Source organism: Cucumis melo, chromosome 9 (assembly GCF_025177605.1).
Source record: "Cucumis melo cultivar AY chromosome 9, USDA_Cmelo_AY_1.0, whole genome shotgun sequence".
In the NCBI taxonomy this organism is placed as follows: domain Eukaryota; kingdom Viridiplantae; phylum Streptophyta; class Magnoliopsida; order Cucurbitales; family Cucurbitaceae; genus Cucumis; species Cucumis melo.
This window is the reverse complement of record NC_066865.1, coordinates 11,202,893-11,230,532: the sequence shown is the minus strand read 5'-3', so window position 1 is coordinate 11,230,532 and position 27,640 is coordinate 11,202,893. Positions and strand designations below refer to the sequence as shown.

General features: G+C 37.1%; 2 protein-coding genes across 2 annotated transcripts; one reads left to right on the top strand and one right to left on the bottom strand.

Annotated features, from left to right (window-relative positions):
- Positions 1-385: 385 nt before the first annotated feature.
- LOC103503404 (oxysterol-binding protein-related protein 1C) lies at positions 386-10,530 on the bottom strand. The gene is made up of 11 exons (XM_008467594.3): positions 9,462-10,530; positions 8,689-9,045; positions 6,970-7,066; positions 4,984-5,438; positions 4,601-4,756; positions 3,472-3,639; positions 3,222-3,362; positions 2,141-2,371; positions 1,803-1,916; positions 1,242-1,405; positions 386-695 (listed from the first exon to the last, which is right to left on the bottom strand). Exons 1-11 carry the CDS (start codon positions 10,008-10,010, stop codon positions 641-643), a joined length of 2,487 nt encoding a protein of 828 aa, XP_008465816.1. The 5' UTR covers positions 10,011-10,530; the 3' UTR covers positions 386-640.
- An 11,249-nt stretch (positions 10,531-21,779) lies between these two features.
- Positions 21,780-25,609, top strand: LOC127150849 (uncharacterized). The gene is made up of 3 exons (XM_051089539.1): positions 21,780-22,781; positions 23,568-25,542; positions 25,589-25,609. The coding sequence occupies exons 2-3, from the start codon at positions 24,124-24,126 to the stop codon at positions 25,607-25,609; spliced, it is 1,440 nt and encodes a 479-aa protein (XP_050945496.1). The 5' UTR covers positions 21,780-22,781; positions 23,568-24,123.
- The last annotated feature ends 2,031 nt before the right edge of the window (positions 25,610-27,640 follow it).

Below are 27,640 nucleotides of genomic sequence, written 5' to 3'. Positions count from 1 at the left end.
ATTTACAGACGTCGATCATCGAAAGACGAACTTTGTAAAGTAGATGGGTAAATACACACTATTGGATTTTGAAATTAGAAAATATAATTGCAATGGGCTAACCATTTTAATGCTAACAATCAAAATTAATAACATAATCAATGTAAACAATGTAAAATAAAGTAAATTCTATCATAAAAATTGGATCTATATTACATTAAATTCTATTGTAAAAATTGGATCTAAATTTTGTTATATTTATAAAACAAATCATATATAGTAGCACAAATACTTTTGTTCCCTTTCCCTAATTAAACAAATAGGTTAAAACTTAAAAAAAAAAAAAAAAAAAAAAAAAGTATGAAACAACTCAAGTGTAATTACATCACAAAGTGAGTCAAAGGTGGAAACCGGAAGGGAAGTACTAAATATTTTTCAAAATGGTGTTTTGAGCTTTGAAGAGCATTCACATGAGGGACAGATAGCTACAGATCTTTGTTTGTTTGCCTTTGTAGGTCACGAAATGAAGTTATTGAAAAACAATATTAATTAAATCAACCAATAAATGTAAACAAAAATTAAAAAGAAATTAAATATTAAAAATAATAACTAAAGAAACAGTGGGGGATGGTGACGTGTGCATATTTCTCAATCTATCTATTCAAAGTGTCCCTTCAGATTTCAGTTGGTTAACATGGGAAGGGCTGCATCCTTTCCTGCCACCATTTAAAAGGTCGTTTTCCATCTCAAACTCAAAAGTAAAGGTCAGGATTCATTCTAAGCTTTTTCACATTTATGTAAGTATAAATAAAAGAAACGTCATACAGAAACCTGCTGGGAGAAATCAGCAAGATGATGATTATGGTCATTTTTAGGATTATGTATATATTTCTACAAATGCTTTCATTAACACTTGGCTGTGAAAGAGATGTTTCAACCTAATACAAGGAAAATTTATCTAAAAGGAAAACACATGAAATGCCGGCCAGATTGGTTTGAGAAACTATGTCTGTTTTTCACTCTTTTTTTTTTTTTTTTTTTGTTCTTTTTCTTTTTCTAATGTCATTTTTTACTGGCCAGCATTTTCAATCTAATTTATACTTTGCAACCACAATGAGAGTGGCAGTTGCTATACTATATAAACCACTCAAATGAGCAAGCTATATTGGCTACTCATCCGGTAAAAATATGTGAAAAAAGAATTTAAAAAAAGAAAAAGAAAGAAAAAAAAAACAACAAAAATTAAAAACTGTTCAACTCACTCGAGTTGGGGATCAGTCGGGATCTGACCGAATATATCAGGGCATGAGTCCCATTTCCCCTGCTCTCTGGCTTCCCAGTACCCACCAACGTAACGATAGGTATCACTTCCCTTATCTTTGGCAAACCACCTTGGTTTCCACCCTCTTTCTTGCATCTTCCTAGCCTGAAAACCAAATGAAATATCATAACATATTCTATAGATCTAACAACTTTGAAAATGCCATCCAAATAGAGTACACAAATAAAACTTCCAAAACTAATCTTTGTGCTTTTAAGATTTGACTACAAATGTAAACGTGTCTTCAGAGAAAGAAGATCGCAAAAGGAATATTATTAAGTATACGAATTTATTTTTTAAAGCAGTAAAAAACAAGAAATTGGCATGTAAGCATTCCACAAGCTCTAAAACAAATTATTAATTTGAAAGTGTTTGGTTATCATTAGAAAAATTGTTGCTTGGGATATCTAATTGGGAGATTAAAAAAGACAATTATGGAGTTGTGTTGTACATACTTCTGAAAAAGGACCAATTATGCAACATGGAAGTATAGTCAGTTTACCTGACGTTGGCGTTGCTCCAATCGCAACTTTTCTGAGTTGGCCATTTCATACTCTCCATTTTCTAAATACCTTTGATCAGGTCTGAGCCTCGAATCTGTAGGAGGCAACTTTTCCTGCATATTGAGTAACATTAGAACCAAATTGATCCCAGAAAATGTTGCCAGCTGCATATCATTACGTCTCAAATATCTAATGAAAACAGATGAAAAAGAGGGAGAAAGAAATTCTAAATCTAAACTATCATCTCATCCCTTGCGTTGCAACAATAACAGATAAATTATCCAAGCAAACGTGAAAATCTAGTAGGAAACTGCAATCAAGTAATCGATAGGCTTACCTTCAAGCCTGGTGTCAGCTCATTCAAAGTTATAGCAAAGCGCGTGAAGTTATATCTAGTAGAAAATTTTGGTGGCTTGCTTCGTTTCCAGAGTAGGTGGGATTCAGATAAAGAATCCAATCCTTTTCCCTTATGGGAACAGTCCCCATTCATATAATGAATACTTTCATCCCATTTTCCAAATAATGTAGCCACTGTCTTTCCAGATCTATCTTGAACTATACCCTGTACCTGAAATAATTAAGGTGCTTCAAGTTTCAGTCAAAATTTAATAATCCAAAGATTTGTAATTTGAACTTCCACAGATTTCCTTAAGCTAAGGTTCTAACTAAAAACAAACAACACATTCCTGCATCTAGTGGCCTAATCAACAAACTGAGTCGATTAAATGAAAGCACTAAGCAGTCACTTATAAATAGAACTAAAAAGCTCTTCACCATTAACAATAAGAAGACATCCCGTTTGTGTGTGTGTGCGTGTGTGTCTATATATATATTTATATTTATGTATGTATTTAAGAGCATCCAGTCAAATAATTATACAGTGTATGAAATGAACCAGCTTAGAGTAACAAGTATAACCTCAGCTTTCACTAAATGATACCCTGCTGGTGGAATCAAATGTTTCACATGCACCCAGAATCCGAAAGTATAAAACATATTTTCTGAAAGAGAATGGATTTTATTGGCTATGCTTCCTAACTTGGTAAAGAGTAGAGTAATTGGCTGATGATATCTTCCTCGATTGATATAAAGGTGCAGCATAATCCTCAAAACCAACGTAGTCTGGAAGCATTTTGATAACTTTACATTGATTTCATTTTCTACCTCAATCATCTCGTTAGAGGGAAAGAATCCTACGATGAAGAGTTGTGGTGGTATAGAAACGATGGCCCAATGAAGATGACAAATACTAAAACCATCGACAGAATAAAACAAATACTACAACCATTGACAGAATAAAACAAATACTAAAACCATTGACAGAATAAACAGAAAATATTTACGGAAAATATTTGTTAACATTTCTCAAAGATAACAGTCCTATATAGCAGGCAAAGATAAAAGACAAAGAAATTTACCTGGTGCGGATTCCTGTCAATAATAGACTGCTCCTTGAATTTTAGTTTGCATGAATATTCACGATTTCCCTGTATGCGCATTGTACCATAATGATCACAGTACAGCTTTCCCAGTATCAGGTTGTAAATTGACGTTGTCACCTATAAGAAATGCATAAAGTTCCAAACAATTCATTTAAAATTCTAAATGAAAACATATAACAAAGAAGAAAAGAATATAAACAATATAAAACAATAACTGGTGCAACACCTTACTCCATTGATAGACTTCTCCATCATCAAATTCTAATGTCAAGAGACCAACAGGATCAAGCTGAATGGACCGACCCCAAAATTTGCTCTTCAAATTGCTATCACCCCAAAATCTCCACCCTTTACCCTCGCAATGGCATGCGACTACCATTGGATGATGGCTAACCTAACCAAAATTTGAAAAATCTATACCATTTGAGAGGCTATCTTGGATCAAGCCAAATATAACGAAGGCATTCACTCTTTCATTTAAATACAGGAACTAATGAACAATCCCCGCCATTTGAAATAAATAAATAGAGCAATGAAGTAATAATGGCTTTCACAAATTAAAATTTCAAAAAAAAGGTGGACATGGAAGACCCTCTATGTGTAGCAGATCAATACTATTGGTGTAATGGCACAACGATGATCTAGTACCATTACATAAAAATCTTGCTCTCCCGATACTTTTATGCAATGATAAATAACATGGACATTGACGAATGCTTGTGTAAATTAAGATGGAGGCACGGCCTTATACAGCGACTCCAAGAATATGAACGGTGGAGTATACGACAAAAAAAATATATGGTGGATCAATAACCATGAATTTGTTCAGAACCAAACTGAAAATATCTAACAAAGGAAGAAATCCACAACAGCACTTTGATGATCTATGCTCTTCGAAATTAGTTTTTACAGTCTTGACTTAGAACTGTCATCCCATTTCATTTCTCATTCCCATCTTATGCGGTCACACAATCCAATCACTGTTGGAATAACCACATCGCCTTTGCAGAATTACTGAATTGAATGAAAATATATGTAAAATAAAATGAAAGAAAGTGAAAGAAAACATATATGGCCAGTTCACCACATAATCCATAAAATTCTTCAGTCCAAGGAAATGGGAGGACAGTGGGTGCAAAACAACATGAACTATGTTTTACTGCTTCAAATTTGATATAGTTTATAATTGTTCTGCCCATAAGTCGAAATTTTACACGAGAATGCTTACGCAAATCCATTAGGCATGGCATCAAGTTCAAGCCGTGAGCTTTTTTCCATTATCTGGACAAAGGCATTTACTCCTTCCACTCCTGGTTATTGCCCCCAAACAAGAAAAATATATATAAAAACAATACCTTCTCTGAAAAAAACTTGAGACCTTTATCTGGAAAGTCAGCCTCATAAGTTTCCCCCAACAGTGGGTTAAATGGTTTACAACTTCTTCCTTCAGTTGAAGCATACCCAGATACAGCAAATGCAGCTACATTAAGAATTCTCATGAGGTTGTCACCCTGAAGAGTTGGCAAAAAGATAAACCAACTAATAAGAAACTGTTGGGGAGCTGAATATATGCAAAGTTTCTGCTTTTTCTTTTATTTTACAGAAAATCACTTCAATTTCTGGAGATCACTAGTGGTTTTTGCAACATTTTCCATGAGATCTTCTCCTTTGCTAGTTATGTCATAAAAAAAGTGTTGAAAGATATGGCACAACATAGAACTATATACCATCAACTTACCCTTCTCCCCCATTCATATGCCCGATCAATGAGGTATGAATATTCTAAATCTTCAAAACACTTTTGCAGAGAAGAAAGAGGCTCATTAAAGAAGACAGGAAGACAAATTTTAGTGAGATCTTTTCCAATGTTGTCTTTAATCATTGACCAAAGACTAACTCCCTTCTCCTTTTCAACTGGATCAGGTAATTTCTTGCGCCGTTTAACATAGGGATAATTTGTTCCAACAGATCTAATTGATGGATCTACGTCTTCCTCAGAATCAACTGTACAAAGGCCTTCATCATCAGAAGAAAAAGATGATATCCTGTAATCAGATCCATTGCTTTTGAATGAACTTGATGATAAAAAATCTCGAGTGTCAAAAAAGGTGTTTTCTTCCTCGTCTGTTTCTTCCTCTGCAGCATCGGCTCTATCATTATCATCATCAGATTCAGTTGCACTTGCACTTGCATCTGTAGCCAGATAGAAAAGTTGAGAGAAAAAAGAGTAAGAAATACTTTTCAATGCCCAAACGAATATGCACTTGCACAAAAACAAATCAAAAGTAGATGAATAAATCTGTTTGGCGTGCTTATGCTAAGAAATTGTAAAATAGCACACGGAAACTACTTAAAAAAGAGACAAAGATCTGATGTGTGAACATGGAGAAGCAATAACTGGAAATAATAAATAATAAATATGCCGAATTAGTTTGTACGGGGTTGTAATTGGTTAGCCACAGTTGGACTTCCAAACTAGGAAAATTTAAACGTTTTAAACCTTCAAGCTGCGACTCTGAAAGTTCACACTTCCTATTGTCCTACTATTCAGAATTAAAAAACAACCTTACATTCCACATTTTTAAAAATTTGGGCCTCATTTGATAACATCATCTGGATTTTGGAAATTAAGCCTATAAACACTGTGGATTTAGCATGGAGCCCTCCTCAACTTTATGCTCTTTATATTACATATATATAAAAACCTGAAATAAAATCTAGTTCAAGAAGTTAGCCCAATGGTAAAACTGTCTTCCAGACCCTCTAAACCCAAGTTCAAGCACCACTCTTTACATTTTTTTTCACATTTTTTTTCCAGATTATTTTTACTAATCTATAAAGTCTCCCATCAATAAAATTTCTAGATCCACCAATGTCTATCACTTTCTACTCTTATTTCCAAAAACCATGTTAACTTTTGAAAACTAAATAAATCGGTTTTTAACTAAAAAAATTGTAGTTTGTATTTTTGAAGTTTGACCAGGAATTCCAATGATTCTTGAGTTTTGCATCCTTAGTCAGATTTTTATCTTTTAATTGATTATGGACTGGCTTGCAGTTGGAAATCTCCATAGCCTACAGCTAATTATACTGATATTTAATCAGTTGCGACTTGTTCTCCAGAATATAGAACATAAGCTATTTCTTATTTCAAAACCGACAGTCCAGTTACTCTTAGTTCAATAGCCTACTCTAGATAACTATTACTTCCATCCATGAGACCTCATACATGTTCTGCTGCTTGAGAGAGATCAACTAAGCTACACGTCACCACAATTCATCAAATTTAGATACAATTCTACTGCTAACCTCCGCGGATAACAAGTGTAGGATTTCATAAAAAAAAAAAATTCTAAGAATATTTATCGACATTATGACACATTATGAGAAAACAGAGCACCAAAAAGAAGTTTCAGACATCATCATTTTTAAAAAACTGCAAGTAACACTCAGAAAAGGGAAATTATTGAAAATGACAAAATTGCTTAAATATTTACAAAATATAGCAAAGTTTCTGATTCTATTTGAATAGAATCTGAAATCTTGGTATAATTTGTAAATATTTTGGTTCATTTTACTAATTTTATATTCCAAGACAATATTGCTTCCGGTAATAATTATTAAAAGAAATATAAAACAAAAAGAAAAGTGACAGGCCAAACGGCAGTGATGCAAAATCAATGAAGTATAGAGCCATGATTATGCAGGTATGAACAAAACTCACCACTAAACTTTTCCAGCAGACCAGGCAAGGCCCCAGGCTCATTTGACTGTCTCTGGCTCTCATCAACTACTGTATTCTCCAAGTCAACCTTTTCTGTCTACACAAGAAAAATAGAGTAGCTTACCAAGAGCTCAACAACCAAAAGAAAATGTAGTACGAAATGCAGAATTAGGTAGTTTTACATGACTGACCTTAAGATGGTTAGTTAAGGTCAGTCAGTGAACTTCTACTGGGACTTCTATTGTTATTGGTTTGACTAGAAGTCTACCCAATGCTAACAAGAATGAATTATTCACGAGAAATTACAGGATCAAATTCTATAAATGTAAAGATGCATTAAAAAGAGCTTTGACCGACTCAAAGGTAAGAAAACGAGAACTAAATGGCTCAAGTGAGGGGAAATATCTGAAGTGCCTACTAACAAACAGACTGTTTGGGTTAAGCCTTGCAATACTGCTTTGTATCCAATGACATAAATGATTTGATTCGTCTTAATATAAACCTCAGTCTTCAGCCATGAGGCAAAGAAATTAAGAGATCCTAGAAAAACCATTTCCAAAGTGAAACCAAAAAAGTAAAAAAAAAATAAAAATAAGCAAGCAGAAGGAACTTTAACTATCCTTGATGACAAACCAAGGAATCAGAATACAATTGTCTTTGGAAGAAAATTTTAACTTTTAGCTGCAAGTAGGTGGTATCTCAAGAAAGGAATTAAATCTGAGAAGTTTTGGTACACATGTTATCTGCTAGGAATCTGTAAGCGAGAGTGAATGTCGTACCAAAGACGTACTCTAAACATAAGATCCAATAAAGAATTGGACTCAGGAAAGCTCAGAATTCTGCTCAAAGAATCCAATTTCAAATTTTCAGACAGATAGCTATTCACTCAAGACAAAAAAGAGACGATGTTCAGTTAAGAAACTATGAAAACAACCCAACATGTAAATAAACTTCAATTAAAAAACTAAATAACATATGAATACAAAAATTGAACGAACTGATTAAAATAAAATAAAAAGGGCAGACACATACAAAGTTCCTAGATATAACCAAATGGATATAGCGAGAAGTGAGAACTATAGATTTATCAATTCAAAAAATTTGGAGCATTTTGAGGATATTGACTTCAGTCTTCATCTTTAGATTTGTAGTGGAGAAAAGTAATTATTCCACGCTATTTTTAGCTTGCTTTAAATAAAATATTTCAGGGAGAATATGTGTAAATGGAAAGATAAGACAATCTCCACCTACTACATAAAGCCAAACGCCACCAATCCGCTACACAATCAACAATAGTGAAAGAAGCAATGTCAAACCACAATCATATTAGTCGCCTGAAGAAATGTACACGGAAGTAATGGGTCTAAATAACCAATATATCAATTGGGCTGAAATCCCTCTATGAAATCAACAATCAACATAGTACCATGAGAGAGAAGGGGAAACTCATTTAAGCAAAATGGCAGCTAATTATTAAAATTGAGAGATTTAAATGCTTACAAAGTCACGAAAGTGTAAAGTTACAAACTCAATTTCCCCTTGCATTCTATCAGAAGAATCACTTGAAGGGGAAAATATGTACAATCTCAAAAGCAGAGTAACACTGTATGCTCCAGCACCGAAGAAAGCGACTCATAAAGTTCCAACAATAGTAGAAACAGAAAAAATAATTCTGAATTTTGATTCACATGAAGTATTCCAGATTCAGTTTCAATGTACCTCTAAGTGCCGCAATGTGTCAATAAGTTGCCACTGCTTCTGCTTGAGCAGCAAAAGCTGGTTTTGCAACGCAGCAAATTCAGTCTTCATAATATTTTCAGTGTCCTGAATGGCTGTTTCACTTACACCCTCTTCAAGAAGCCGCTGTCTAATCCTGTCAGTTGACACAGATAGGAAATCCATAGGCGCCATGAGCTCACTGTTAGACATCCTTGGGAATAATTCTTTCACTGCCTGCAATGCTTCCATCCATGCCACCCGATCCTCGCGGGTCTCTGCCCGCAAGTGAAGTCTCTTTGTCCCAGTAAAGATGGAAAACCTCTTATCATCTGATCGGCTTTCTCGAATAGACGAAACCTGTCATATCAAAATTCAATTCAACGGTGGGAAATAAATAATAGAACCAGATGTAAATTAAAAGTAACATCTGCAATCCAGACATCAATTCTCAGGTCACATTCTCGATTTAGAAAGATCAGATAGAAAACTCTACTAAAATTCGAGCAATCAATTGGAATCATGGATGAAGACGTTGAATGTCAATTGAAAAAACAAGTCATTATCTATAAAGGGGGAAGAAACGTACAAACTAATAGCCATACAGAAACAAACAATGGACAGAAAAATGAAGGAAGATGTTGATATGCAATATCACCACCTCCAAAATAAAGCGTGAAAATTAGAATCAAGATCAAGAAAAGAAGAAAAAAACGAATGGCATGGTTAGTTGAAGGAAAGTTGTTGTAAAGAAAGAGTTGGGATTGGTGAGAGACCTTGAGATGAACTTCCCCAAATGGCTTGCGCCTGTGTGGAAGCTGAGGAGTCTGATTAGAGAAGCCGTTCTTATGCCTGGAAATCCTCCGCATGGAGACCTCGCCGATGACCTTGGATCCCTTCTCTGTTTCCTGATTGACAACGATCTTATCACGTCCATGAATCTTATAGTAAGACAAAACGCCATCCTGAAGCACAAACCAACGAGGACGCCAACCTTTGCCGTAGTTGACCCACTTATAGAGTATACCACAAATACCATTGCCAACGATATCGTTGATCTTGACGTCAACCGGAGGCTCCCTAGCGGAGGAATGGCGTGCAACCATCTCAGCAGCAAAAATACTCCGTTGGCTAAGACGTCCAGCATCGCTACTACTAAGACTCCGATTATGAGCATGATTGGAAATTCGAATGGTGGGATCGGATCTGGAGGCAAGAGAGAGAGAAGGGGAGGGTGGGGAAATATGAAGGTCAGGCATCGAATAGGGGGGTTGCTTAGAAGGGGAGTTATCGGAGAGAGTAGAGACACAGCAGAAAGAATGCATAGGGAGGGAATTGAAAAGAAAAGAAAAGAAAAGAAAAGGGAAAAAGAGAGGAAGAATCAAAGAGAAGGATGGGAAGATGAAGAGATGGGGGCGGAAGTGAAAGTGAGGTGGTGGGAATCGGGGGGAGGTTTCATGGATGGAAATGGAAATGGAAATGGAAATGGAAAGGAAAGATTAGGGGAGGAAGAAGGCGGTTTGGAGTAATAGATGGATTTATTTATAACAAAAACGAAGGGACGGCCATGGATAGAGAAATGAAAAGCGAAAAAGTCGGGAAAACGGATTTTAAGTAATAGAAATGGGAAAGAAAATTGATGAAGAGGAAAAATCTAATATGTTGTTGGTTGAAAATGAATGAAATCGGAGAAGAAAATGAATGAAATCGAAGAAGAAGAAGAAGGTGGTGGTGGTGGTGGTGGTGGTGGTGGTGGAGGTATTCTTGTATTAGCTATGTCGTCCGCTGACGATGGTGACACGCGGCGACTGGAGAAGAGGGGACTCAATGGGCAAAGCACTTTTAAATATGGAGGTCGCCGGAGGGGAGGGGTGGGGTGGTTAAATACTATTGTTCCATAAAATTAAAAATTAAAAATTAAAATAGTAATTAGTTTAAATTAATTAATTAAAGGGGATTTTGTTTGGATGCGGGAGGGTGTATGAAATAGAGTGGGGGAACGGCGCGGGTTTGGTGGAAGCTATAGAGGTGGGTGAGGGGGAGGTTCCACAACGTGGGGACGGATGAGGGTTTGACGGGAACCACCAACTCCCCTCCCAACCCCTTTTTCGTCTTTTCATTTCCCTTTTCTAAATTACATGTCTTTTACTTTAAAAAAAAAAAAAAAACAAAAAACAAAACAAAACAAAATTAAAATTTGTGGATTTTTGTTGTTAATTAAAATGTGAAATGTGAAGGAAAAGGAAAAAACGTCTTTGGTAGGAATGATATGTAAAGTGGAAGATACGGATTTGACTCAATAATTCTTTCCTTAATCAATTGGATTTTCTTTCTTTCATTGTTTTATTTTTCCTTTTTTCCTATTTTCGTTGGTTTATTTTAACACGTAAAGGAACGAAAAGAGTTGTAAAATAAACCATTAAATGACTTTATTATATAAATGACTTTATATAAGCATTTTTCACAGTGAAGATACTTTGATTTGAGCCACGATTTATGTGAAAAATAAATACAGCTCAGCTCTTAATTAAGCTGTATGAAACTAGAGGCGTACTGATCTAATAATGTCTTTATACTTAAAACCTTTTCATTTTAATGTTTTAAGCCAAAAGAAAATTTTAGAAATTAAAATTGAAAAAACAAATATTATTCCCAGCGATTATTTTCTTCCTCCACGAGGGAATCATCTTTAGTTGTCTAATTTGCTTTTTTTTTATTTTATTTATTTTTCTTTTTACTTTTTGAAAAGTTGACCTTAAGAGCTGTAAATATTATGTTGAGTCTATTGACAGAGGTTTTTAGGTAATATATCCCATTAATACAACTAAAAGTTTAAAATTATTATAAATATTATTAAATTGATGTCCTATCATGTTTAGTTTCAAAATGTCTTCTCTCACTTTCTTCTCCTTCAACATGAGCTCTTATCATTTTTCCTTTACTTTTCCTACTCCTTATAATTAATCAAATTATTTTACATGTTTAGTATATATTATATTTTTAAATATAATTACAATATTTTTTAATAGTGTTATCTTGAAAAATATTACAAAATTACAATTTCTAATATTTGATACACATAATAATAATTATTTATCACGAATGTTTGATATCAAAAGACACCAAGATGCCACAAAAATAGGATCATCAAAAAGTAATTATTTTTCCTAAAGCTCATTATAAATGAATGCACTTGAGACTCCAAAAATTTAAATAAATATGTTAGAGAAGAATTTTTCTACACTTCAAATATGCTCTTGTAGTAGCAACATCGAGAAAAATATTTTAAAATATATTATGCACTTATCTAATGTGTTCTCGTGGCCGAATGAAATAAAGAATTATTGATTGAAAAATCATGAATATTACGGAACCAACATTTCATGAAGACAATGTTGTAAATTTCAATAATGGTGGATAAAAATTGTGAATCTTGACAAACTGAAACAATCTCACTCCCTGAAATGAATATGTTGTGAATTTGACAATTGTGATCAAGGTTGTAACAACAGTAGAAGAAGAAATAATTATTTTTCGTGGTTGATCGTTATAATTATCCAAATTTCAAAAGAACCACACTAAATGATGATCATAAAATAAAGAGCCCACAAGAAAAAGAGAAAAATGTGGGAACAAATTTTGCATTTCAGATTAACAATATATTTGACTCATCCAATATAAAAAAATTGGATTTTGTAGAATTTTTAAATCTTCTGAAGAGAAAATTAACATATTTGATAAAATAACTTTTTCTTTTTCTTTTTTTGAATTTATCATATTCAATGTTTTTTTATCTCTCATTCTTATTTTTATATTCTAAATTTTGTTTCTATTGTTGTTTTTATTTTGTTTAATAAAGAAGCCTGAATAGTTTTCTTATGTTGAATAACTAAAAAATAAGCCAGGAAGATATATGTATGGTTGAAAGTGTAACTAATCACACAATACTAACAAAGAAATATTTTTCCAAATTGACAATGTTGAACGCAAAAGTCAACGCAATATCATGTTCTGCAAACTTATCGAAGGATTTGAAAAAGAAAATATTATTTTGCTTGAAGTAACAAAATTCACAATTTATAATAATGCATTGTTCTCCAATCAATTAAAGAGAAATTTACTATATTTTAAAGATATACATTATAATGGTTATCATATTAAGACTAATAGAATGAATGAGATAAAATATCTTTATATTATATCTACTATCTGAAATAAAAAACGTATGTAGGAGAAGTTGTCTATTTTATCTTCTAGATTATATTATACTCATATACGAGTAATTGAAATGTTAATATCAAATCTAATTTTGCATTTGCAAGGTTACTTGCTTAAATAATTATGTCAAGAGTACAGTTTCTTGATTATACAATTAAGTCAATCTGTCTCGATAATGCTGAATTTACATCCTAGGCTTTTCATAATTATTGTATGTCATTTGGATAACCATTGAACATCCTAAAACTCATGTTCGTGTACAAAATAATTTAGCACAATCATTTATAAAACATTTACAATTAATTGTTAGATCATTGCTTATGAGAGTTAAGCTTCCTACATTTGTATGAGGACATGTTATTTTGCATGTTGCATCACTTATGTGTATTAGACTAACAACTTATGACAAGTACTCACCATTACAATTAGCATATGATCATGAGCCAAATATTTCTCATATGAGAATTGTTGGATGTGCAGTCTATGTTCCAATTGCTTCATCTCAACGTACTAAGATGGGTTCTTAAAGGAGGCTAGAAATATATGTTGGATTTGATTCCTATCAATTATTAAATATCTTGAATCCTTGACGTGTGAAGTATTTACTACATGATTTGTTGATTATCATTTTAACAAGACAATTTTTTCAGCATTAGGGGGAGGAATTTAGAAGTTGGATAAATAATTACATAGAATGCCTCATTATTGTCTCATTTAGATTTTCATACATATCAATATGAACTCCAAGTTCAAAAAATAATTCATTTACAAAATACAGTAAATTAGTTACCAAATGCATTTGTAGGTACAAAGAAAGTAACTAAGTCACACTACCAAGTTACAAATGTTCCATCGAAAATTGATATCCCAGTACAACAAGATGTCATTAATGAATCTGAAATACGCCAGAAGCGTGGTAGACCAATGGTTCTAAAGATAAAAATCCTCGAAAAAGAAAGCAAGTCACTAACTCAATTAATGATATGGATGTCCTAAAAAAAATCAGAAATTTGACTCCTCACAAAAATATCAAAAAAGATAAACAACTAAAGATAATAATAAAATTTCGATAAACTATATCATGACAATAAAAAGAATTAAACTAACGTTGTTGTTGACAACATTTTTGTATATAATGTTGCTCTTGATATATAACATTTGAAAATGAGGTCCTTAACCAAAATCTGTTGAAGAATGTCAATAGAGAAAAGATTGGTTTTTGTGGAAAAAAGAATTTAAGCCATAATTAAATTCACTTTCTAAACGTCAAGTTTTTGGACCAGTAGTACAAAAGAAGAGCCAAACCTGTTGAACATGATTTTTCACAAAGACTTGGTATTGATTATGAGGAGACATATTCTTCGACGGTGGATGTGTGATCACATTAAAAAAATTTAATTGGTCTAACTGTGTATGAAAGTCTAGACATCCATCTTATAGATGTAGTGATCGACGAATTTCATCACCCGGATGAACGAAGCATCGAGCGTCCTAGTCAATGCGAGAGGGCACGACGAAGGAGGGAACAAGAAACAAATTAGAAAAATTCTCGATTGCTGTAGATGGAGTGAACATCATAGTAGTCTAAGCATAAGATGCTAGTAAGAGTGAATACTTAGAGTAAAGAACGATTCATGTTCTCGGTGTGAAGGAATAAGAAGGCAACATGTGATTTACATGATTTATGAAATGAGACAAAGTGAGCCTATGTTTATGAAAGGAAAATGAGTCTATGTGATTGTATTGTTTTTCCCAAAAAGGTATTTCTGAAATCTCACTCGCTAAGTCTTTGACTTATATTTTAAGTTCTCCCTTCCTTAGGTAATCAGGCGTTAAAGCCAAGAAAAGAAGGGTAAGATGGATTGCGACGCAAGAAAGCTGACCAAACCTTCAGTGTTTAGTTACTTTGAAGTTATTATAGTTCATTTGAGGGTTGTATCTCAATTTAGAGAATTGAGTCCTTTTATTAAAAAAAAACTAGGCGATCAAGCTAAGTGAGTAAAGTGGAGAAGCTGGGCCAGATGTCCTAAAGTTTTAAGTTTTATAGTTAATGTACTTAAGGATTTATGCCTTATGCATGTAGAACGCATGGTCTAAAGTAAATAAAAACTGAAGTTGTGTTGTTGTTATATTATGCTGCATTGTATTGTGTTTATCACCTAAGAGCTTTGTAATTTAAGATTAGGCAACAAAGCCATGACTAAATGAATATTAGATATTGATTAAGTCTATATTTTTCTGCTACCTTATGCTGTAAAAGTCTTTTGAATTCAAAGTTGGAAACTTGCGTTGAGACTGGTTTAAGAAGTTGTTCTTCTTACTAGGCGTTCAACGTTTATCATGCAATGTAATACGTGTTAGGTGTCTAGGCTGCACACGTCCACTTGGCCGCATAAAGTAGGATTTTGGGGTGGGGTGTGACAGTTGTTGCTTATTACTTCATGACAGTATTTATGTACATGATTAGGCTAAGAATGACATGTAAGTATTGTTGGAGCTGATAAAATCATGTCTTCTACTCTCTTTCCTACATTCTTTTATGGGCTTGTTTAGTTTTACAACCAAGAAAACAGAAAATCATCATGGCTTTCCTTCTTAGTAAAACTTACATAATTAAAATTTGAATTGAAGTTTAGCACATCAGTTTTGGTGTAATACGATAAGTTACTAGTTACTTTTTGACACCTTTCTATTTTGACTTTAAACATCTTCAAGTTTTTTTGTATTTAACCTTTAATGACATTGTTGTGTATTGATATTTGATTAGCGCAGATCATCTTTCTAAATGTGTTGAAAGCGATGCATTTTCAACTTATGATAAGTTTCTAAAGGCCCAAAGAGGTATGTTGCTTGCATTATATGATAATGATCTAAGAAGCATGGATACAAATTGGTGTTAATACCAAAGTCTAAACTTTGTTTGAGTAAAAATCTTATCTCTCAATGTGAGAGGAGATCTTTAGTTATTGAGAAAAACTTAATACAAGATGATTATTTTGTAAGTAAATAATTTTAACAGATATAATAGTAAGTAAAACAGTAAACTAGTAAGGTATTAGGTTTAAGCTATTTGAATTACATCATTCAAATACAACAAGACACATACACATTATAGAAAAGAGTTTTGATTGTGAAACATCAAAAGTTTTGTAACTCTTCAATTGTAGAAAAGAGTTTCGATTCCTTATTGTATGCACCAACTTGATCTCTCTCTTCTTCCTTTGCCTTAATTTACTTTAATATACACTATTTTCATTTTGCAAGTATTTGAAGAATCTGTAGACCATGAGATCGATTCCTTATTTGGTTTTGTGAATGTAGTTTGTGTGTGTGCATTGCTTAGTTCCAAATAACAAGTATGTAGTACAAGTTTTCTTATCGCTTGCACAAGTGTAAGCGAAACAATAGGTTTCCTGCAAAGTCCAGGTTCGAACACAGAGAATTGATATCAAATCTTAGTTATAAGGTTTACTTCTCCAATCAGATAGTATAAGCTATATAGTATAAGATAAGGGTGTATCTAAGCTAACATGATATCTACACTAGAGATTATGTAAAAGAGATAGAGGGAGTAGGATGGAGAATGAATTAACTTACATTAAGAAATAGTGAAGGGTCTTTGTGTTACTAGGAAATTAAGTCATGCATAAATCTTCACTACAAAAAATCGAAGGTTTGTCGATGCCGAAAAAGGCGTCGGAAAAAATAACGTCGTAAGAACCTTTTTGCAAAGTCGTAAAGAAAGCGACGACAGTATGGAGCTTTGGCAACGTTGCACAAATAATGTTGACAGAGGAATGTTGCCAGAGGGTGAGGCTTCCATGAAGCCACACGATGAGATGTCGTGAAAATGTTTAATTTAAATAATAATATATACTTTTCACGACACCATGCATGTATGCATCGTCGTTGTCCCAATTACACCTACGTTGTGTGCAAGGTGTTGTGAGAGGTCAAACCTCTACCGATGTGGGAACGTCGGCAAAGGTTGAACATTTAAAAATTCTAACAACCATATCACGATGCCAGATTGCATGGTATCGTGAGAGGTCAAATCTCTGCTGATGTGGGGTAGGTAACGTTGCGAGATGTGTGACATTTTGACTGCTTTTAACAGGCTTCTCACAATGCCATAAGCAACTGTGTTGCAAGTTGGGAAGCCTATGTCGATGCCATAAGTGAAACGTCGGGAGTTCCTTTATAAAAACTAACTTCATGTTTTGTAATTCATAGAACTGAGAAGGTTGGCCAAGAGAGAATCGAAGAGGAGAGAAGGTCAAGAGAGAGTTGAGAGAGGCCGAGAAGCAGAGTAATCGTTGTCGCTCTATTTCGTTCATCATCATCTACCGCTGCCGCTCTTTATTCCAATAAGTTGTTTACTTTGTTTTACTTTTGTTTTAGTTTATTAATTTTAGTATTTAGATTTCAAATTAGTTTTAGGTTTTAGGTTTTAAATTAGTTTTAGTATTTAGATTTTGATTTAGTTGTAGGTTTTAGTATTGCATTCGAATTTAGTGTTGTTAGGATGTAAGATTGAAGTTGAGATTGAAGTTGCCAATACCACATTCTACCAGTCATGTATTTAGATTTTGATTTATTTGTAGGTTTTAGTATTGCATTCAAATTTAGTGTTGTTAGGATGTAAGATTGAAGTTGCCAATGCCACATTCTGCCAGCCTTGCATTTAGATTTTGATTTAGTCTTACATCTAATAGTGAAAATGTGATAATCACATACATAATACTAATATGATTGCATTCTTAGGTGAATAACGGCAAAGTTACTGATTGTAAAGAAAAAAAATTACTTTTGCAGTGGGATGTACTTTTGTTGATGGATGAATGTATATTGTATTTATGTTTGATACCAAATTTGTCGTATATTTCAGAATTACAATATTAATATTTAAGTAGCGAAGAAAGAAAAGAAATAGTATGAGAAGTCTATAGAGGAGCTTATGTGCAATGGAGGAGCTCAAAGAAAGTCAAATAGTAGCAGTCAAGAGTTCAACATGGACTGTAGCCAGTATAATCATAAAGACATGGGTAGAATGTGCAAAGAGAGATGTTGAACATTATTACGAGATGCATCGAGAAAAATATAAGTTTTTTTAAACATAAACAACCCATACTCTGGTAGTTCAGAAAACTGATTCAAAAGAGAGGAGTAGAAAATGACAAGATTGAGAATCGAATAGGTAAGCCATAGAAAGTTCCTAACTTGCAGATTATGTAAATATGATTGATTGTTAAAAAAACTATCAATCACATTTACTTAATATGCAAGTGGGAAACTTTCTATGGCTTACTGTTCTGTTATCGATCTTGTTATTTACTGCTCCTCTCTTCCCAATCAATTTTTTGAAACCACCAGAATAAGGGTTATTTCTGTTTGAAGCAACCTCGTATTTTCCTCGATGCACCTCTTAATAATGTTCAACTTCTCTCTTTGCACATTCTACCCATGCCCCTAGAATCATACTAGCTACAGTCATGTTGAGGTAATGTGTAAAAGTTAGGAAACTGGCGTTGGTGCTTAAAACTATGTTTTAAGTTTTCATTTTTACTTTTTATTATTCATGTAATTTCTGAACAAACAAACGTATACTTTTTAATATTTGAACTAATATTAATATAAATTCAATTTGGTATTTTAATAATTTCTTTTTAGTTTTATGTTAATTGTAATTCAATTTGGAATTTTAATAAATTTTTATTAAATTTACGTTAATTATGTTTAGAATGAATTTAAATCAGATAGCATTGCGATGCCACGTACTAGACGACGTCGACGTACTTGACGATGTCAGTAATAAGGTATCTACATTTCCATTAACAAACGTCAACAGTTTTCCATTGTCGACGTGTTGATCGTGTTGGTGAACAGTGCGTCGACAATAACCCTTTGTCGACATCATCCCGTTTGCGCGTCGGGAGTGCCTTTGACGATACATCTCCCATGACGCTCTTGTCGATAGCCATTTCTGTGTTGGCGTAGCCTTTCTTGACGTGGATCTGATATCTGTGACGCATCTCTGTGTCAGTAGACCCCTTCTTCTTGTAGTGCTTGATGATTAGTTAACTAGCTTCTAATTATGGAAAGCACCTCCCAGTGCCTTAAACGCCACACTTGTTCACCTCCCAGTTCCTTAAACGCCACACTTGTTCGCCTCTCAGGATGCAAATGATAAAGCTTGGTTAAGCGATATCTATCTAGAAGTGTTTACTTATAAGACTTATATTACCTCTCTTTTAAGGGTGGCAACCTCTCAACGCCAAGTCACCATAATTGTTCTCTTTTTAAGACACAAACGATGGAGGTTTAATCACTAAGGTGGAGTTTGTCTCCAAACTCCCTCTTGCACATTAGCTATATCCTTGCTACTTACTCTCTCAAGTAGTTGACAACAGACGCTGTCAAGCGGTGATTATAGCTCAACTAACGTGATAAACCTTATAAGCTAGACTTCTTATGAAGAACTTATCACCAACCTAAACCACTTATAACACTTTGAAAAATGAACAGTAAATGAATGATGGATTGAAAGTGGATAAATGTGCAATGTATTAAAGAATGTAGGTCATCGACCACCGTACATTATGAACATAATACATTACAAAAAAAAATACAAAACTAGGAAGCGAGGAAGTGGAAAACATTACAAGTTTGAAGGAAGAAAATGGTGGATTTCTTCTCTAATCTCTCCTTGAGTTCTCGCTTACAAGAGTGATCAAAGAAGAAGATAGAGATTTTTACAGAAGGTGGAGAAGCTAGTCTTTTCCACCGACTTCGATGGAGCTCTTTAGGTTTTAACCCATTCAAGTCAGACATGGGGTGGTCTATTCAGACAAGAGGCGCCCACGTCTCTACTTTTCTCAATGGAGAAGGAGGGTTTATATAGGTTACTTTTAGTATAACCGTTTATTCTTTCTGTGCAAGTCAGTGCCGACTGCAGTCATCATTTTTTTTAGTTATCCCTACCGCTAGCGGCCTCGTCAAGTCCCATCAACTCCAACTACAATCCTTGTCTGCTAATGAACCTTCCTTATGTGCTGGTGTAGTTTCTCGCCTAAAGATATTTAGTTGCGAGGCAAGCCTCTTATCGCGTAGCACGCGCTCCTCTGCGATTCACTCTCTTTCTCTTTTCTTTCCAATCTTGCGAAAAGATAAGACACTGAAAAATAGAGTAAAACAGGCATGAAGACTTATTTAACTTACATTCTCTTATCTTTATAAATTTGTGATAGAAGTTATGTGTTTTGACGTATTATTATGGGTTTTGGCTCCATTGTTCTACCTAAAAGGTCGTAATAACTTGTATTTCTACAAGTTATCATCGATCAAGTCCATTTATACATTACTTTGATTAGATTAGGTCACCATACTTGTATTACAGCTAATTTATCTTTTGGATTATTGTAAAAGCTTTTACCGACAATGTAATTTAAATTTTTTATTATTAATATAAAGATCTTTCTAAACAAATGTGGGTAATGTTGAATCATGATTTTATTATTTATTACAATAGAAAAATGTCGAAATAAGTAAATATTTGACAAAAAAATGTATTGTGAATTGAAAAATAACAACGCTAAAAAATGTTGACATATAAGCATTTATTACACATGAACAGTGTCGTAAGAGAACATTTCTTGACAAGAATTATGTGTTACAAAATGTTAAAACATGACACGAAATAAGTGTCGTCAATAACGAAAAAAATGACATGAATAAACAGATTACCACATGAACAACGACATTTTTTTACAACAAGTTATAAATAACGATGACACATTTAAAGCGTCAATATAGTATTAATGACAATATATTGGTATCATCTACACATATTTAATGATACTTTTTCTGAAGTTTTGTTAAATAGCCCATCTTGACATGGGCTTTAATAACACACAAAAAATGTGTTGTTGAAACTCTTTACAACACAAATTTTATGTCGTTAAAATCCATTTTTCTTGTAGTGAACTAACTTCCAAGGGTCTGGCTAATTATTCTATTGATATGATCCTTAGTTGGTTAAATCAAGCTCTTCTAATTAATTAGAATTATAAGCTAACTCAACATTTTGTTTCTAAAAAAAGTATACAATCAAGTGTCATGATATTGTATATGAATTCAAGCGATAAACATACATCCACAAGTGTCCAATAATATGTTTCAATCAATATTAGAAAAAATCAAACCATTGATACATCAAGATCATAGTTCAAAAGCTCACAAACAATGAAATAGAGAAAGTATCCTAACGTCCCAAACTAGAAAAAGTACCTTAGTCTTTCATCCACATGATTTTTTCTTGCTTACAAAGATAAGACGAAATCAAACCTACAAATTAATGCCACGGATATATAGAGGCCGAAAAAAATGATTGGTTATTTGCCCAAAACAACCACCCGGATCAAAAGATATGACCTGAAAACCAAAGATACAAATTTGTATTTGTGTGACTGAACTCTTTTAGTGACAATTTCGTAGTTGCTAAATCTTTTGGCCTAAATACTTCATTAAGGCTCCAGCTTTGTCCACTTTAGCTCCATTTTTTTTATAATGCTCGATCTTATCTCGTTGATGCTTGAAACCTATAAAATAATCGAATAAATATATAAAATATAGGAACAACCTCGTTAGCACATTTTCGGTACTATCATGTGTAGTCATAATATATTTATATGAGTCTCTTGACAATCACATTTATATGAAAATTCCATAATGATTTAAGATATCTAAAACATATAAATTAAGTTTCCGAAATTATATTCAAGAACGTTACAAAGATCATAATTATACGGATCGAAACTGTAACACCCCAATGATCTCATGTTGTTCATTTTTTTTTAAATTCGATTATTTATTTTTATTTTATTCATTTATTTGTTTATAATTAAATAATGAAACTTATGTCATCAAGATGTGAATTTTCCCCTTTTAAAATATTAAGCAAATTTCAACTTTAATTATACTTGGTAATTAAAGATTTAATTGGTATTTGGAAGTTGAGGGAAAGGAGGAATTTGGTGAAGATATTGGAGAAATTTGAGAGAGAAGGGTGAAATTTGGAATTTAACAAAGAAGAGAAAAGAAGGGAAATTATTTTATAAAAGGAAAAGAAAAGGAAAAAGAAAAGGAAAAGAAAAGGAAAAGAAAAGAGAAGAGGGAGAGAAGGGGAAACCCTAGCCGCCGCCGCCAATCTCCACCGCCGCCGCCGCCGTCGCACGCCGCCGCAAGCCAGCCATCGTAGAAGCCGCGTCGTACCGCGTCCGCCAGCCGAAGGAGCCGCGCCGCTTCGATCTGAGGCAGGTCAGCCGAAACCCGTCGCGTCCCGAAGCCGAATCCACCTCTGCGCCGAACGCGTCGCGAAGCCGAGATCCACCTCCACGTCGAAGCCGCGTCGCCAGCCATCGTCGTCTGCATCCGAGCCGCGAACGCGTCTGCAAATCCGAGCCGCGAACGCGCCTACACCCGAGCCGTATCGAAGCCGCGAACGCGCCCGCCTCCAGCCGACGAACGAACCCGAACCCGGAACCGCCCGCGCGCTCGAACCTGGAACCGCCCGCGCGCCCGAACCCGGAACCGAACCCGCGCCCGTGCCACACGTGCCTGACTCTCCCGCGTGCAAGCGCGCCGCGCCGTGTGTTCCGCGTAGCCGAGCCGCGTCCCCTCCCTGTAGCAAGCCGAGCCGCACGCGAAGTCCCCATACCGAGCCGAGCCGCGTCTGCACCAAGCCGAGCCGGTCCTGCCTTCTTCCAGCCGAGCCGCCAAGCCTGTTTTGGCTCCTTCCACCTAAATTTTTGCAAATTGGACCAAATAGCTGCTGCAGCTTAGGACTTCCTCAGTAGGAACTCATCTAGCAACATCTCGAGGTAAGAGATTTCTACTACTAGCCCCATGTGAGAATTTGATGTTGCATGTTCCTTCAGTGACATACGATGATGGTTGGGCTTACGATGTATGATAATATTTTATCATGATCTGACGAATGACATGGCCATACTTTGGCATAATATTATGGTAATGAGGACCCTCGAACCATATGTGACTGTATGGAAAGACTGATGGACTTATGATGTATGTGACTGTATGATAAGACTGATGGACTTATGATGTATGTGACTGTATGATAAGACTGATGGACTTATGATGTATGTGACTGTATGATAAGACTGATGGACTTACGACGTATGTGACTGTATAATGAGAACTATTAGTGACTGTTTGATGATAGCTGTAGTGGGGGATGAGATGGTGGTTATTTTCTGATGATAATTTGATGACGTATGCATATGTATGTTGGGATTGGGGGTACCTGTTAACTTCTCCTATCTGAGTCGTACCTGCATGGGTGTCCTTCGGGATCACCACCTATTTAGGACTGTTAGGCTCGACGGGGCGCCAGTCCAGCATGACTATAGATATGACTCGAGCGACTCGACGGGGTCCTCGCATCCCGACGGTCCTAAGTGTCCCCTGGACACCGAAGACCAGAGTTAAGTCCCCACGGGGCGCATGTTGCACGTGTTCGGGAGCGTGCCAGAGATTGGGTACTAGTTTCAGGACTCGATAGGAATGTTAACAGGCACCTAGTGGGACTAGTAGTGGGTCCCTTACTGAGTATTTTTATACTCATTCTCTTCGTTTTATGTTTTCAGGTAGAGGACGAGGCAAGGGCAAGGGCAAGCTGGCGAGCGACGTGAAGTGACCGTGGCGAGCCATAGGGGTTTTCCTGCTTCCGCACATGTTTTACCTTACAGTTAAATTCATGTTTCGGCTTTCTGCATGTTTACTTTGGTTATTTTTGTAGATAGGGCCCGCTTAGGGATTTTAAACTTAACTCGTATTTCTACATGTTACTTTAACTATCTTTCATAAATACATTTGCTAGATTTCTTTGCATTTATTTACACCGGATTTTATGACTTAAACACTGATCCTAGATTCAGTAACCACTTCGATTCAGCATAAAGAGTCGGGTCGTTACAGTTGGTATCAGAGCGCAGTGTTTTAGGTCCTGTAGACTGACTTATGATGTAAGTCATTTTGTTTTGATTTTTACCTCACCCTATGGCTATACGGTCCTTCGTCACTCGCCAGGTATGCCTAAAGCTTTACAAATATTAAGATTATAATGTTGCCTGATTAGATTAGACTTAGAGTGAGAATATTGAGTTCTAGTGGTGAAAAATTTGTTGGTGAATTTTAGGAAGAATGCCGCCACGTAGAGGTGCACGCCGAGGAGGTGGCAGGGGAGGCAGAGGAGCCGGTCGTGGCCAACCGGCGGAGCAACCTGCCGCGCCGCCAGTCAACCCCGACGTACCAGTCAACCCTAATGCACCGGTCACTCAGGCGGATCTCGCCGCAATGGAGCAGCGTTACCAGGCCATGCTGCAAGCTGCTCTAGCGCCGTTCCTCGCTGCTCAGCAGAACCAGGCCGCCCCTGTTCAGGACCAGCCTGTAGTCCCTCCAGCCCCTGTTCAGGACCAGCCCGTCATCCCTCCAGCCCCGGTGGAAGCCCAGCCGGTGCCAGTACAACTGTCAGCTGAGGCCAAGCACTTGAGGGATTTTAGGAAGTACAACCCGAAGACTTTCGACGGATCCTTGGACAACCCCTTTAGAGCCCAGCTGTGGTTGACATCCATAGAGACGATCTTCAGGTACATGAAGTGCCCAGAAGACCAGAAGGTGCAGTGTGCAGCTTTCTGTTTGGAGGATAGGGGGACTGCCTGGTGGGAGACTGCTGAGAGGGCGCTGGGAGGAGATGCCAGCAAGATCACATGGGAGCAATTCAGGGAGAGCTTTTATGCTAAGTTCTTCTCTGCCAACGTGAAGCACGCCAAGCTCCAAGAATTCCTAAACTTGGAGCAAGGCAAACTGAGCGTGGAACAGTATGATGCCGAGTTCGACCTGTTGTCCCGTTTTGCCCCTGATGTGGTAAGGGATGAGGCCGCCAGGACTGAGAGATTTGTTAATGGCCTCAGGTTAGACCTCCAGGGTTTTGTACGAGCTCTTCGACCAACCACTCATGCGGATGCTCTACGCATAGCACTGGATCTGAGCCTGCATGAGAGAGCTGGTCAATCTAAGGTTGTCGGCACAGGGTCAGCCTCGGGACAGAAGAGGAAGGCGGAGGCGCAGCCCGACGTAGTACCACAGCAGACTCCGAGGTCAGGAGGTGTCTTCCAGAGACACCGTCGGGAGCTGGCAGCAGCTGGGAGAACTTTGAGAGAGCTACCCACTTGTACTACCTGTGGGAAGGTCCATGGAGGACAATGTTTAGCTGGGAGTGGAGTCTGCTTCAGGTGCAGGCAGCCGGGGCACACTGCTGATGCGTGTCCTCGGAAACCCTTAGAGACGACGCCACGTCAGCCTTCTGCTCCCCAGCAGGGGAGAGTCTTTGCCACGAACCGGCAGGAGGCCGAGCGAGCTAGTACGGTGGTGACAGGTACGCTCCCAATCTTGGGGCATTATGCTTTGGTACTATTTGACTCGGGGTCATCGCATTCATTTATATCCTCTATTTTTGTCAAGCATGCGGGTTTAGAAGTAGAACCGTTGGGTAGTGCCTTGTCTGTCTCTACTCCTTCTGGAGAGGTCCTTTTGTCTAAGGAAAAAATAAGGGCATGTTGGGTAGAAATAGCAAACCATACCTTGAACGTAACTTTACTGGTGCTAGATATGCAAGATTTCGATGTAATTTTAGGCATGGATTGGTTGTCAACTAACCATGCAACCATAGACTGTTTTAATAAGGAAGTAGTCTTTAACCCTCCTTCCGGGGATAAGTTTAAGTTTAGAGGAGCAGGCATGGTAGGTATACCCAAGGTCATCTCAGCAATGAAGGCGAGTAAGCTACTTAGCCAGGGTACTTGGGGTATCTTGGCGAACGTAGTAGATATGGCAGAACCAGAAGTTTCCCTATCTTCCGAACCAGTAGTAAGGGAGTACCCTGACGTTTTCCCCGACGAACTCCCAGGACTTCCGCCTCCCAGGGAGGTAGACTTCGCCATTGAGTTAGAGCCCGGCACCGCCCCTATCTCTAGAGCTCCTTACAGAATGGCTCCAGCTGAGCTAAAGGAGTTGAAGGTCCAGTTACAGGAGTTGCTGGACAAAGGCTTCATCCGGCCCAGTGTATCACCTTGGGGAGCCCCAGTGTTGTTCGTGAAGAAGAAGGATGGGTCGATGCGCCTTTGCATTGACTACCGAGAATTGAACAAGGTGACAGTTAAGAACCGCTACCCCTTACCCAGAATCGAGGACCTGTTCGACCAGTTACAGGGGGCCACCGTCTTTTCCAAGATCGACCTGCGATCAGGCTATCACCAGTTGAGGATTAGGGACGGTGATATTCCCAAGACGGCCTTTCGTTCGAGGTACGGACACTACGAATTCATAGTGATGTCCTTTGGTTTAACTAATGCCCCTGCAGTGTTCATGGATTTGATGAACAGGGTGTTTAAGGACTTTCTAGACCAATTCGTCATAGTCTTCATTGACGATATCTTGATCTATTCCAAGACTGAGGCCGAACACGAAGAGCACTTGCACCAAGTCTTGGAGACCCTTCGAGCTCATAAGCTATACGCCAAGTTCTCCAAGTGTGAGTTCTGGTTAAAGAAGGTGACATTTTTAGGGCACGTGGTTTCCAGTGAGGGAGTCTCGGTGGACCCAGCTAAGGTCGAAGCGGTGACCAACTGGCCTCGACCGTCTACAGTCAGTGAGATTCGCAGTTTTCTGGGTCTGGCAGGATACTACAGGAGGTTTGTAGAAGACTTCTCACGCATAGCCAGCCCATTGACCCAGTTGACCAGGAAGGGAACCCCTTTTGTCTGGAGCCCAGCATGTGAGAGTAGTTTCCAAGAGCTTAAGCAGAAGCTAGTGACGGCACCAGTCCTGACAGTGCCTGATGGGTCGGGAAGTTTTGTGATCTATAGTGATGCCTCTAAGAAAGGACTGGGATGTGTCCTGATGCAGCAAGGTAAGGTAGTTGCGTATGCCTCACGCCAGTTGAAGAATCATGAGCAGAACTACCCTACCCACGACTTGGAGTTGGCAGCTGTAGTCTTTGCACTGAAGATATGGAGGCACTATCTGTACGGTGAGAAGATTCAGATTTACACCGACCACAAGAGCCTGAAGTATTTCTTCACTCAGAAGGAGTTGAACATGAGGCAGAGGAGGTGGCTCGAGTTGGTGAAAGACTACGACTGCGAGATCCTGTACCATCCAGGTAAAGCAAATGTAGTGGCTGACGCGCTGAGTAGGAAGGTTGCACATTCAGCAGCGCTAGTCACGAAGCAGACCCCCTTACTCAGGGATTTGGAGAGAGCCGAGATTGCAGTCTCAGTAGGTGAGGTTGCCGCACAGTTGGCTCAGTTGACAGTTCAGCCAACCTTGAGGCAAAAGATCATTGCTGCTCAGCTGAGTGATCCTTACTTGGCAGAGAAACGTCGTATGGTAGAGACGGAGCAAGGTGAAGAGTTCTCTATATCCTCTGATGATGGCCTTATGTTTGAGGGACGCCTGTGTGTGCCGGAAGACAGCGCAGTTAAGACAGAGCTTTTGACTGAGGCTCACAGTTCCCCGTTTACCATGCACCCTGGGAGTACGAAGATGTACCAGGACTTAAGGAGTGTCTATTGGTGGAGGGGCATGAAGAGGGATGTAGCAGAGTTCGTCAGTAGGTGCTTGGTGTGCCAGCAGGTGAAGGCACCTAGGCAGCATCCAG